Source organism: Gracilinanus agilis, chromosome 1, assembly GCF_016433145.1.
Source record: "Gracilinanus agilis isolate LMUSP501 chromosome 1, AgileGrace, whole genome shotgun sequence".
NCBI lineage: Eukaryota > Metazoa > Chordata > Mammalia > Didelphimorphia > Didelphidae > Gracilinanus > Gracilinanus agilis.
This window is the reverse complement of record NC_058130.1, coordinates 86,165,706-86,179,444: the sequence shown is the minus strand read 5'-3', so window position 1 is coordinate 86,179,444 and position 13,739 is coordinate 86,165,706. Positions and strand designations below refer to the sequence as shown.

The 13,739-nt window shown below is 35.7% G+C and overlaps 1 protein-coding gene across 1 annotated transcript in view; it reads right to left on the bottom strand.

Moving 5' to 3' along the window:
- Positions 1-13,739, bottom strand: part of PBRM1 (polybromo 1) — a 118,567-nt gene that overhangs the window by 20,554 nt on the left and 84,274 nt on the right. Inside the window, exons 21-23 of the mRNA XM_044676605.1 lie at positions 5,157-5,158; positions 2,660-2,805; positions 284-441 (exon numbers count right to left, since the gene is read on the bottom strand). Coding sequence (XP_044532540.1) covers positions 284-441; positions 2,660-2,805; positions 5,157-5,158 — 306 coding nt within the window. The remainder of the gene's footprint in view (positions 1-283; positions 442-2,659; positions 2,806-5,156; positions 5,159-13,739) is intronic.

Genomic DNA, 13,739 nt, shown 5'->3' with positions numbered 1-13,739 from the left:
TGACAAATAACCCTGAAATCCATTCTACTGGGCTTAAAAAAAGGAATGTAAACTCTGAAAGAAAACCTGGAAAATCAATAAAAATGTCCTCAGTGCCACAACCTACACCAGTCATTGTAATGCTAGAGTTCAAGCCATGTGGGCAGGCAAGACCCAATAAGATAACTTTCTAGAACCCATGATACTGGCCAGCTATCTATATGTTTTTGGTAACTACAAAAATGATTTTGATAGAGACAATAAAAGCTCTGGCCCACCAAGATCTAGATGTATGAATATTTACCCAGGATACACGTCATAGGACAGGTTTCTTCCAAATTGCTCAGAAACACTTCTTTTTTGTAGAACATTTTTGTTGGCTCATGTTCTGTTTCTTCAGGGTGAATGAAGATGGGGCCAAAGAAATAGGCAGCACCGTCCCGGACCCATAGTTTTTCAATTCTACAAGGAAGAGACATTTATAATAAAGTAGGAGTCAGATTGTACTTATAAACAGCTAATCTATTAAAATGAATTAAAAATTTCTAATGTCTCCTTAATGCCAAGTTTGCATTCCAGTTGCCTACTAAGCATTTCAAACTGGAGGTCCCATACATGTCTTAAACTCAACCTTTCCTATATGACCTTTAAGACTGTTCTTTAGCTTCTTCTCTTGTGTCTCTAGGTTTCTGTGACACTGTTTCCTGGCTCTCTTCTTACCTGTCTAATTGCTTCTTTTCAGTCTCCTTTGCTGAATCTTCTTCCAGGTCAGGCTCATTGACTGTGGAGCCCCTAAAGCTCTGTCCTGTATCTTCTCTTCCTAGAACACAATCTCACCTAGTGATTTCATCAGCTCCAATGGAGTCAACTCTCATTCCTACCAAGATGATTCTTGGCTCTATTTATCCTATATATTAAAAAAAGCACCTAACCTCTTTCCAGACTTCCAATCTCATACTACCAGCGGTTTATTTGACATCTGAGAGTGGATATTCCACAGACATTTCAAATTCAAAGTGTCCAAAACAGAACTCTTTATTCTTTCTCCAAAACCTTTCCTCCTATTGTCAGGCATATTTTTCTAGTTACCCAGGCGTACAACCTCAGCATCATGCTTAACTTCTCACTTACACTCATTCCATGAACCCAACCTGTTTGTCAAATCTTGTCATTTCTCCTTTCAAAAAATCTCTTAATTATATCAACTTTCTTTACACTTACCAAGCTACCTTCTCATTCAGGATTTCATCACTTCATGCCTGGACTAAGGTAATAGTCTTCTGCTCAGTCTCCTTGCCCTGACTCTCCCCACTTCAGTCTATTCTCTACCCAGCTGCTAAAGTAATCTTCTTAAAACACAGGTCTGATCATGCCACCTTTTCTACTTAATAAATTTCAATGTCCCCCGTTACCTCCTGGATCAAATCCAAAATCTGTTTGGATTTTAAAGTCCTTCACAACGTGGCCTATTCCTGCCTTTCTAGTCTTCTTATATTTTACTCCATGTATCCTATGATCCAGTGACACCAATGTTTTTGTCATTCAATAAACTGACTAATGAATATTTATTAAGTGTCTAATAGAGGCAGTTAGATGGCTCAGTGGATAAAGCACTCTTGCAATAATCCAAGCATGAGGTGATGAAGGCCCCTGGAACAATACACTCCATCTCCCAACTCCTAGCTTTTGCCCCGGTTATCCCTTATGTCTATAGAATGCTCTCCCTCCTCACCTCTGCCTCTTGGGTTCCCTCAAGTCTCAGCTCAAATGCCACCTTCTCCAAGAGGTCTTTCTTGGACCTCCCTCCTACGAGTGCCTCCCCTCTGAGATTACCTCCCATATATATCTTTTTTTTTTTTTTTATTTAAAAAAAAAAAACTCTTATCTTCATTTTGGAGTCAATACTGTATATTGGTTCCAAGGCAGAAGAATGGTAAGGGCTAGGCAACGGGGGTTAAGTGACTTGCCTTAGAGTCACATAGCTAGGAAGTATCTGAGGCCAGATTTGAACCTAGGATCTCCTGTCTCTAGGCCTGGTTCTCAATCCACTGAGCCACCCAGCTGCCCCCTATATTATATATGTCTTGTATGTACATGACTGTTTGCATAAAGTCTCTCTCCTTAGAATGTGAGCTCTGGAAATGTGAGGCCACATTTTTTTTTGCCATTCTCTATGTCTCCAGCACTAGGCACAGTGCCTAAAACAAAATAAATCCTTAATAAATGAAAAAAATCAGTATCTTTTGAATATTGAGATGCTAGGTGCCATGCAGGGTAATTTTAGTGGTCATTTTGATGACAGAAATAACTCCTGATTTTTCAAGTAACTATATTAATATGAACACTTGCTGCAGAATTCTTAGCAGCTCCAACTAAGAACAGCAGTTTCCCAGTTGTACAATTCAACCCAGTAATATCTCACTAGTGTCACAGCACAGAATCCAGTCTCAATCGTGGATTTTCATAAGGAAGAATAGATTCTGGGATAAGGATACATGGAGGGCTAGGATTCTTTTATGTTGCCATCTCAAGATTCACATGACTCTGCAGCTCTGCTTTTAAAATCTATAACACATTCCTTATTACCAGTCTATTTCTCAATGGATTGCTGATTTGTTAAAATCCAGAATATTTTTACAGCTCTGTTTTATCTAATATTAAAAAAATCTCCAATACTCACCTGCCCACTCGGGGCCGCACTAAGCCATGAGATTTTATGAAAACACAATCTCCAACCTTCAGCCACATATCATTGTATCGAAGTTGTTCAAAGTAGTGGCATCCTGGCTCACCATTAGACATTTCTACTGGAACATCTTCTTTCTCCTACAGAAAAAGATACAGTAAAAAGTTAGTATAAGAAAGGAAACAGCATCAAGGGAAATATGGGGGGGTCATTTCAGGAGGATGAAAAGGAATGCAGATTTTTATAGAATATTCACTGAAAAAATTAAACTTCTATCAAGGATATAAAACTTGGAAGTTAACAAATCAAAAAGCCAACCCTAAAGTCTATCTTGCTATAGTTAAGAACTTTTAACTTCTTATAGATACTGAAATGTTGTTATAACCTAATGTATCCAGAGGCAGCTAAGTGGCTCAGTGAATAGAATGCTGAGTTAGGAAGACTTGAGTTCAAACCTGGCCTCAGACACTTACTACTAGCTGTCTGACTGAGCAAGCCAATTAACACTATTTATCATAATCCACTGGATTTACCATGAAATAGCAAACCACTACAGTATCTTTGCCAAGAAAAGCCCACGGATGTTGTTGGCATGCTGAGGTCCACAGGGTCACTAAGAGCTGGACATGACTCAATGACATAGCTATTTTAAAGTTACAAATGAGATAGATATAAAGGCATTACCATAAGGTAACCTTTCAAAAATACATACAAGTAAATATGACTATGATTAACTAAAGGTAATTAAAATAAATGTCATATTTTAGTGACAAGACTAAGATTATAGCTCAGCACAACAGAGGAAAAATACCCAGACTTATCAGTGGTGATTTTGAATAAATTGACTTGACTTAGAAAAAGACAACAGGCTACAGAGAGAAAAAAAAACCATGATATGTTGTTTATAGGAAAATGCTTAAGAGAGATACAGGTTTAAATTGAGAGGTTGGGAAGTTTATTTTGTGTTGGGTAACTCCAGATTTCAAGGATGAATTAAAGTTAGACAGCATTAAGAGAGATAAGCCTGACAATTATATTAAAAGAAATAACTGAGAGAGGGAAGGTGCTAGGATCAAGAGGGATTGAGAAAAGCTTCCTGTAAAAGACAGAAATTTAGTTCGGACTTCAGGGAAGTCAATAGGCTGAGATAAGGAAGGAGAATGTCCCAGGCATGGAGGACTACCAGAATGAATACCCAGAGCCAAGATATGGAGTGTCCTGTTCCTTGAATAATCAGGAAGCCAGTGGCACAGAATTGAATGGTACATGTTGAGGGGAGTATAAAAAGAGTATAAGAAGACTGGGAAGGTAGCAGAATTTCTAAGCATTCTTGATGAAAAGACCAGAGCTGTATAGAAAATCCAAATTTTTAAATACATAACTCAAGGATAACAAGGTAAATAGAAAAGTGAAAAAAATAAGGTATTTTATAAGTTTAAACTGTTTAAATTCCTACATGGGAAGATGATACTAGTAACTCTTAAGAATTTTCTCACTATTAAGGAAATTAAAAGAAGCATACATAGACAGAGGGTGCAAGTGTGGGTTGAATATATTGGGATGATATTTTTAAAAAAAAGCAGCATGGGGGTGTCCACTGATCGGGGAATGGCTGAACAAACTGTGGTATCTGATGGTTATGGAATACTATTGTGTTGAAAGGAATAATGAACTGGAGGAATTCCATGTGAACTGAAATGACCTTCAGGAATTGATGCAGAGCAAAAGGAGCAGAACCAGGAGAACATTGTACCCAAAGATGGTACATTAAGACATAATTGAATGTAATAGATTTTTCTACTAGGAGCAATGCAATGGCCCAGGACAATCCAGAGGAACTTATGAGAAAGAATGCTATCCACATCCAGAGAAAGAACTGTGGGAACAGAAATGCAGAAGAAAAACATATGATCTATCATGTAATTCGATGGAGATATCATTAGGGTTTCAATGTTAAAAGATCACTCTATTGCAAATATGAATAACATGGAAATAGGTTTTGAACAGTGATACATATATAAGTCAATGGAATTGCTTGTCAACTCCGGAAGGAGGGGGGAGAATCATGAATGATGTAACCATGGAAAAATAGTCTAAATTTAAAAAAGCAGTGGGAAAGAGGCATATATAAGAAGAGGGAAAGGAGGGGTAGAATGGGATAAATTATTTCATATAAAAGAGGCAAGAAAAGATTATTAAAATGGGTGTGACAGGCAAGCAGTGTTCAAATCTTATTCTCATTGGAATTAGCTCAAAGAGTCAGTTGGGTATAGAAATCTATCTTACCTTATAAGGAAGTAGGGTGGAGGGGAAGATAAGGGGTTTGAATTGATAGAAGGGAGGGCAGATTGGGGGAGGCAGTGGTCAGAAGCAAAATGTGTGAGGAGGGATAGGGTGAAAGGAGTGAGAGAGGGAAAAGGAAAAATAAGAAAAAAAGATGGAGGGAAATGTACAATAATCATAACTGTGAATGTAAATGAGATGAACTCACCTCTAAAACAGAAGCAGGTAACAGAAATGTATGGGATGTAGCTAAGAAATACTTGGGGGAAATTTATATCTAAACACTGATATCAATAAACTAGAGAAAAAGCAGGTCAATAAATTAGGCATGAAAAATTTAAAAAATCCTCAACTAAATACTGAATTGGAAATCCTGAAAATCAAAGAGATTAATAAAATTGAAAGTAAAAAAAATCATTGCGTTAATAAAGAAAACTAGGAGCTAGTCTTATGGAAAAAAAACCCAAACCCTCAAAATAACTAACAAAATAGAAATGCTATTGGTTAATTTAATTAAAAAAGAAAAGAAAACCAAATCACCAGAATCAAAAATGAAAAAGGTGAAATCACTTCAAATGAGGAGGAAATTAAAACAATTATTAGGAGCTTTTTTGTCTAACTATATCAACAAATATGATAATAAGTGAAATGGATGAATATTTACAATAATATAAATTGCTTAAATTAACAGAAGAAGAAATAGAATATTAAAAAACCCAATCCTAAAAAAAAGAAACTGAACAAGCCATCAAAAAATTCCTTAAGAAAAAATCCCCAGGACCAGATGGACTCACAAGTGAATTCTACCAAACATTTAAAGATCAAGGAATTCCAATTACTATATAAACAATTTGGAAAGATAGGCAGAGACAGAGTTCTACCAAATTCCTTTTATTAAACAAATATGGTGCTGATACCTAAACCAGGAAGAGTAAAAACAGAGAAAGGAAATTATAGATTTCCTAGTGAATATTGATGCAAAAATTTTAAATAAAATACTAGTAAGGAGATTACAACTCCAGTATATCACAAGAATCTTACATTATGATGAACTGGGATTTATGTCAGAAATGCAAATGTTCAATATTAGGGAAACTTAATAACAAAAACAACAAAAATAATATAATTATATCAATAAATGCACAAAAAGCTTTTGAAAAAAATATAATACCCATTCTTATTAAAAATAATAGAAAGCACAGGAATGGAGCTTTCCTTAAAATTATAAATAGTACCTACCTAAAATCATCAGCAAGCATTATCTGTAATGAGGATAAGCTAGAAGTCTTCCCAATTAAGATCAAGAGTAAAGTAAGGATGCTGATTATCATCACTATTAGTCAATATTGTACTAGAAATGCTAGTTATTGTTAGTTAAAAGAAATCGAAGGTGGGGGCAGCTGGGTAGCTCAGTGGATTGAGAGCCAGGCCTAGAGACTTCCCAGCTGTGTGACCCTGGGCAAGTCACTTGACCCCCATTGCCTACCCTTACCACTCTTCCACCTATAAGTCAATACACAGAAGTTAAGGGTTTAAAAAAAAAAAAAAAGAAATCGAAGGAATTAGAGTAGGCAATGAGGGGAAAAAAAACTATCATTCTTTGCAGATGATAAGTTGGTATACTTAGAGAATCAACTACAAAATTAATTGAAACAATGAAGAACTTTAGCAAATTTAATAACTCACATAAATCATCAACATTTCTATTACCAACAAAGTCCAGGAGCAAGAGGTAAAAAAAACTCCATTTAAAATAACTGTAGACAATATAAAATGCTACCTGCCAAGAAAAACCCAGCAACTCTATGAACACAATTACAAAACATTTTTCACACAAATAAAGTCAGATCTAAACAACTGAAAAAATAGAAATTATTTATGGGGAGACTGAACCAACAGAAAAATAATAATTCTATCTAAATTAATTTACTTATTCAGCTATAATACCAAACTACCAAAAATGATTTTATAGAGTTAGAAAAAATAACAAAATTCATCTTAAAGAACAAAAGGCCAAGAATATCAAGGGAATTAATGAAAAAAAAATGTGAAGGAAGGTGGCCTTAACTATACCGGATCTCAAAATGTACCATAAAGCCATAATCATTAAAACAATCTGGTACTGGCTAAGAAAAAGAGTGGTGGATCAGTGAAATAGATTAGATACACAATATATAGCAGTAAATGACCACAGTAATCTAATATTTGTTAAACCCAAAGATCCACAGATTTTGGGACAAGATCTCACTATTTGACAAAAAATGTTGAAAATTGGACAGCAGTTTGGCAGAAACTAAGTATAGACCATTATTTCACCAGATATTAAGATCAAGTCAAAATAGGTACATGAATCAGACATAAAAAAGGGTGCCATCATAAGCAAAGTAAGGGAACATGGAATAGTTTTACCTGTCAGATCTATGGATAATATTTTTTTTATTTTATTCCAGTAATAAATCTACACATAAGCTTTCCAAGGTTACATGATTCATGTTGCCTCCCTCCCCGTGACACAGCTGACAAGCAATTCTACTGGATTTTACATGCATTATCACTTAAAGTATATTTCCATATTGTTCATTTTTGTAATAGAATATAATCTTTTAAAACCAAAATCCTACATCATGTACCCAAATAAACATGCTGTTATGTTTTCATCTGCATTTCTTTCTCTAAATGTGGACAGCTTTCTTTTCATAAATTACTCAGAATTGTCCTGGATCACTATACTGTTGTTAGTAGCAAGGTTTGTTACATTTGATTGTCCCACCATGTTTCATTTTCTGTGTATAATGTTCTCCTGGTTCTACTTATTTCACTCCACATCGGTTCGTGTAGGTCCTTCCAGTTCTTATAGAAATCAACCACTTCGTCGTTTCTTATAGCAAAATAGTATTCCATCACCATCATATACCACAATTTGTTCAACCATTCCCCAATTGAGGGACATCCCCATAGCTTCCAATTTTTTGCTACCACAAAAAGCACAGCAATAAATATTTTTGTACAAACAGATTAATTCCCATTTTAAAAAATCTCTTTGTGATACAGACCTAGTAGTGGTATTGCTGGATCAAAAGGCATGCATTCTTTTAAAACTAAAAGAAGAATTTATGACCAAACGAATGAGAGAAAGCATTATAAGATGTAAAATGGATAATTTTCATTATATTAAATTGAAGTGTTTTTCAAAAAACAAGGCAATTGCAGCCAATATTAGAAGGAAAGTAGAAAGCTGGAAAAAAATTTCTATAGCTAGTGTCTAATGAAGGCCTCATTTCTCAAAATATATAGGGAACTGAGGCAAATTTATAAGCATACAAGTCATTCCCCAATTGATAAATGGTCAAATGATATGAATAGACAGTTCTCAGACCAAGAAATCAAAGCTATCTATGGTTATATGAAAAAATGCTCTAAATCACTACTGATTAGAGAAATGTAAATGAAAACAACTTACCTCCTCACACCTCTCAGATTAGCTAATATGACAGAAAAGGAAAATGACTAATGTTGGAGGGAATGTGAGAAAATTGGGACAGTAATGCACTGTTGGTGAAGTTGTGAACATTCTAGAGAGAGCAATTTGGACAATTTGGAACTATGCTCAATAAGCAATAAAACTCTGCATACTCTTTGATCCAGTAACACACTATTAAAATTGGTTTGAAAGAAAAAAGAGGACCTACTTATAGAAAAATGTTTATAGTGGCTCTTTTTTGTGGTGGCAAAGAATTAGAAATTGAAGGGATGTTCATCATTGGGGAATGGCTGAACAAGCTGTGGTATAGGATTGTGATGGAATAGTATTGTGTCATAAGAAATGATGAATAAGAAAATCCCCAAAAAACCATGAAAGATTTATATGATGTGATTCAAAGAGAAATGAACAGAACCAAGAGAATATTGTATATACTAAAAGCAATACTATTTGATGATCAACTGTGAATGACTTGCTATTCTCAACAATACAATGATTTAAGACAATTCCAAAGGTCTCATGATGAAAAATGCTATCTACCTCCTGAAAAAAATAAAAAACCCCAACAAACTAATGGAGTCTGAATACAGATCAAAGCATACTATTTCTTACTCTTTTTTTTTCATGTTTTATTTGCTTATTTTTTGGGGTCTAAGTTTCCTTTTACAACATGACTAATATGGAAATAGGTTTTGCATAATTTCACATGTATAACCTATTACAAATTGCTTATTGTCTCAGATAGAGGGAAGGGGAGGGAAAAAGAGAATTTGGAATTCAAAATTTTTCAAATGTTAAAAATTGTTTTGGGGGGGCAGCTGGGTAGCTCAGTGGAGTGAGAGTCAGGCCTAGAGACAGGAGGTCCTAGGTTCAAACCCGGCCTCAGCCACTTCCCAGCTGTGTGACCCTGGGCAAGTCACTTGACCCCCATTGCCCACCCTTACCAATCTTCCACCTATGAGACAATACACTGAAGTACAAGGGTTTAAAAAAAATTGTTTTTACATGCAATTGGGAAGAAATAAAATATTTTTATTAAATAGGCTACTGAAGAAAAATGGGAAATGGAGAAAAAATAAGACACCAACTGACATCCAGGGTGTGGTAGAAAAGAGTAGATATGAAGTTCGAGGCCCTGGGATCATATCCTGGTTCTATTCTTCAGTTGTTTCAGCCATGCCCAACTCTTCCTGACCCCACTTGGGTTTTTCCTGGCAAAAATACTGGAGTAATTTGCCATTTCCTTCTCCAGCTCATTTTACAGATGAGGAAACTGAGGCAAACAGGTTAAGTGACTTGCCCAGAGTCACATAGCTAGGAAGTATCTGAGGCCAGATTTGAATTTGAGTCTTCCTGATTCTAGGCCCTGAGCTCTATCCATTAGCTACTCCCTATGAAAGTCACAACTTATACATTCCTCAGTTTCCTCATCTTAAAAATGAAAGATTTGGATATGATGGCCTTTGGAAGTCTCTTCCAGGTCTAACCAAGGCATTTTATTTTTTGCAATTAAGAAAAATCCACCTTCTCTTCTTCCTTCTACTAGACTTCCCCCACCCCAGAGCACATTGAAAAAAAAAATCCTTGTAACAAGTATGTATAGATGAGTAAAAACAAACTCCCACATTCCTTCCAACTCTAAACCTATGCTTGGTTCACAATTTCATACCCAGGGATTAATGAAGCAATCATCACAATATGGACCCTGGAAGAGACTAGAAACTGCCTTAGTCAGCAAACATTCATTCTCTTTGCCAAGCAGTGAGATATAGTAGGTAAAAGCAACACTAGTTTAGAATATAAACTTATCTATAAAATCTTACAGTTGACTACAGTGGAAGAATAGGAATAGTACTGACTCAAAGAATGAGAAGCAGTGGATAGAAAAACAAATCTACAGAAAGCTTGGTGAGAGATCCAACTCAAATATATCACTCCTAAAATATATAAGGATGAAAAATGGAAAAAAAGTGTCAAGATTTCAATAACAAACTATTTTCTTTATGAATGGTAGATAAGCCATCTCATCTGAATTTTAATCATAGTTCACAATATGTTATAGGAGGGAGTAGAAATGGTACTGCAGAAAATAAAGCTGAGAAAAATAGTTTGACTAGACCAGTTAAAGACAAAATATATGTAAGATGTGACATAATTTTTGAGAACTCAATTCCTAAGCACAGTGGAATAGTATTTCTTTGTGTTGATAGTGTAAGGATATGGTAAAGAGTGCTATAAGAAATCTGAGGAGGAAATGATCAGTTTTAGTGAAAGGAGAATTAGGCAGGAAAGTCTTCAAGGAAGAAGGGGAACTTGAAGCAGACTATGAAAGAATAAAAAAGATGGAAAAAAAACAAACCAAAAAACCCTTACCGTCTATCTTAGAATTAATACTTTTTAGTGGTTCCAAGGCAGAAGAGCAGTAAAGGCTCTTGCCTAGGTCACACAGCTAGGAAGTATCTGAAGTCAGATTGGAACCTGGGACTTCTCATCTCTAGGTCTTGCTCTCAATCCACTGAAATCACCTAGCTGCTTCCAAATAAAAAGATTTTAATAGGTGGAGTTGTAGAAGGATTGCATTTTAGGAAGGGGGGACGTGGGGATGACTTGAACAAATACATGTTGTGGGAAAGGCCCCAAAAGATTCAGGTATGATGAGTCCAGCTTGGCTGGAATGTAGAATGTGTGAAGAGGAACAGAGTGAAATTAAAGTTGTAAAGATAGACTGGAGCCATATTGTGGTTCTTTGGCAAATCCTTGAATGTCACAATAAAGAGTACACATTAATTCTGCAGCAATGAAAGTTTTTGAAAGGGAAATTGACACGGTCAGATCTGAATATGCGGAAGAATAGTTATTTCGGTAACTTCATGAAGTCTAGTTCATAGGAGAATAGAGACTGGAAGCAGGAAGAACTATTATGTAGATATCTGAAAGGAGAGGGAAACTCTTGCCTGGCACTTATTAAATGCTAGCTTATGGTCTGATTGAATATCAGACTCTTGAGACTAATCATTAAGAAAAATGGCAAACGAGAGATGATAAAAACAAAAATGTTTTATAAACATAGTCAAGCGAAATAAATACCTGCATTAACCATGTCAAAAAGAAAAAAAGAAGAAAAAGAAAAAAAGCCTCAATCTGCACTGAATCCATTACCTCTCTATTTAGAGGTGGTGGAATTATGGGAGATCATTTATATTAATCAGAGTTTCCAAGTTTTCAAAATTGTTGGACTATATATAGCATTTTGAAGTTACTCAGTTATACAAACTAGTTATTTGTAAAATCTTTAAGGCAAGAAAAGTTACTTCAGAGAATAACTTCAGAATTGGTCTTTCCCCACGACTATTTCCTACCACCTCTCAGGAACACAAAAACATAAGTTGGTGACTGTTGTTGAGAGGATGTTTCTCAAGGAAGAGATTTCTAGGGATCATTTAATTCACATCCCTGACTCTGGAATTGTACATAATCCAATCAAAATGCCATGAGATGTTGTCTAATCATTAAAACCTCCTGAAAAGGACTGCTAGTGGGATTCCTCTTTAGTTGTCAGTACAGATGGAAGAGATGGAGAAGATGCGAAGTAGAGAATTTGGAGCTGAAAATAAAATAAAAATTGAATAAAAAATATATTGTCCAATAGGTTTAGACCAACATCTAACATCATACTTGATTCAAATAAGCTCAAATTGAATACATGACTTGAATGTTAAAGGTTTTAAAGAAAAGAACCAGATCAGAAACCTTAACTATGTTAAGGACAGTGATGATCACCATAAAATAGATACTTTAAACTACAGGAAATTGAAATGTTTTTGCATAAAAACAACCAACACAATGAGGATAAGAAAGGAAATGGTCCTTTTTCAATTTGGCTAAATAATGAAAAACTTTTTTACATCAAATATCTAAAACAAGTCTGATATCTAAGATATACAAGAAGCCAACCCAAAGATGGTAAACATATAACACCAAGAACTTAGAGGATTTGCAGACTATTAACAACCTTATAAAAGATCCAACTTGCTAATTCTAAGAAAAATATAAATGAAAGTAATTGAGATTTTCATCCCTCCTTCAACAAATTGGCTAAGATAAAAGATGATTATAGTCAATGTTAAAGAAGATGTGGAAAGATAGACACACAAACATACTGTTGGTGGAGCTATGAATTGGTTTACTACTTATGGGAAGCAGTTTAGAATTATGGTAATTGTATGGACTAAAATGCTCATAACTTTAGATCCAAAGACCCCAAATGTTAGGCATATGTCGCGAGATATGCCAGATGGGTAGTGGAGTGAACAGAACTCTAGAAGGCTGGAGTCAGGAAGACAGAAGTATGAATTCAGCCTCAGGAAGCTATTAGCTGAATGACCCCAGACGCATCATTTAACCCCCTTTGCCTTAGCTTTCTCAGTTGTAATGTGGAGATAAAAACAGTACCTACTTACCAGGGTTGCTGTAAGGATTAAAAGAGATATTTGTAAAGTGCACATAACAAGCATTATAAAAATGCTGTTCCCTTCTTTCCCTTTCCAAGGAAGCCTGAGATAGAAAGGCAATACTTTTGGTAGTAACAAATACATAGAAACAAAGTAGATGCCCACTGACTGGGAGATAGTAAAATAAAATGAGGTAAATTAATGTAAAAGATTATCCCATTGAGACTAATGAATGTTGGAGGGGATGTGGCAAAATTGGGACATTGATGCATTGCTGGTGGAGTTGTGAACTGATCCAGCCATTCTGGCTGGCAATTTGGAATCACGCTCAAAGGGCTATAAAAGAATGCCTGCCCTTTGATCCAGCTATACCATTGTTGGGTTTGTACCCCAAAGAGATCATAGATAAACAGACTTGTACGAAAATATTCATAGCTGCGCTTTTTGTGGTGGCAACAAATTGGAAAAGGAGGGAATGCCCTTCAATTGGGGAATGGCTGAACAAACTGTGGTATATGCAGGTGATGGAATACTATTGTGCTAAAAGGAATAATAAACTGGAGAAGTTCCAGGCGAACTGGAGAGACCTCCGGGAACTGATGCAGAGCGAAAGGAGCAGAGCCAGAAGAACTCTATACACAGAGACTGATATACTGTGGTAAAATTGAATGTAATGGACCTCTGTACCAGCAGCAATACAATGACCCAGGACAATTCTGAGGGATTTATGGTAAAGACGCTACCCACATTCAGAGGAAGGACTGCAGAAGAGGAAACATATAAGAAAAACAACTGCTTGAACGCATGGGTCAGGATGGACATGACTGAGGGTGTAGACTCGAAACTACCACACCAATGC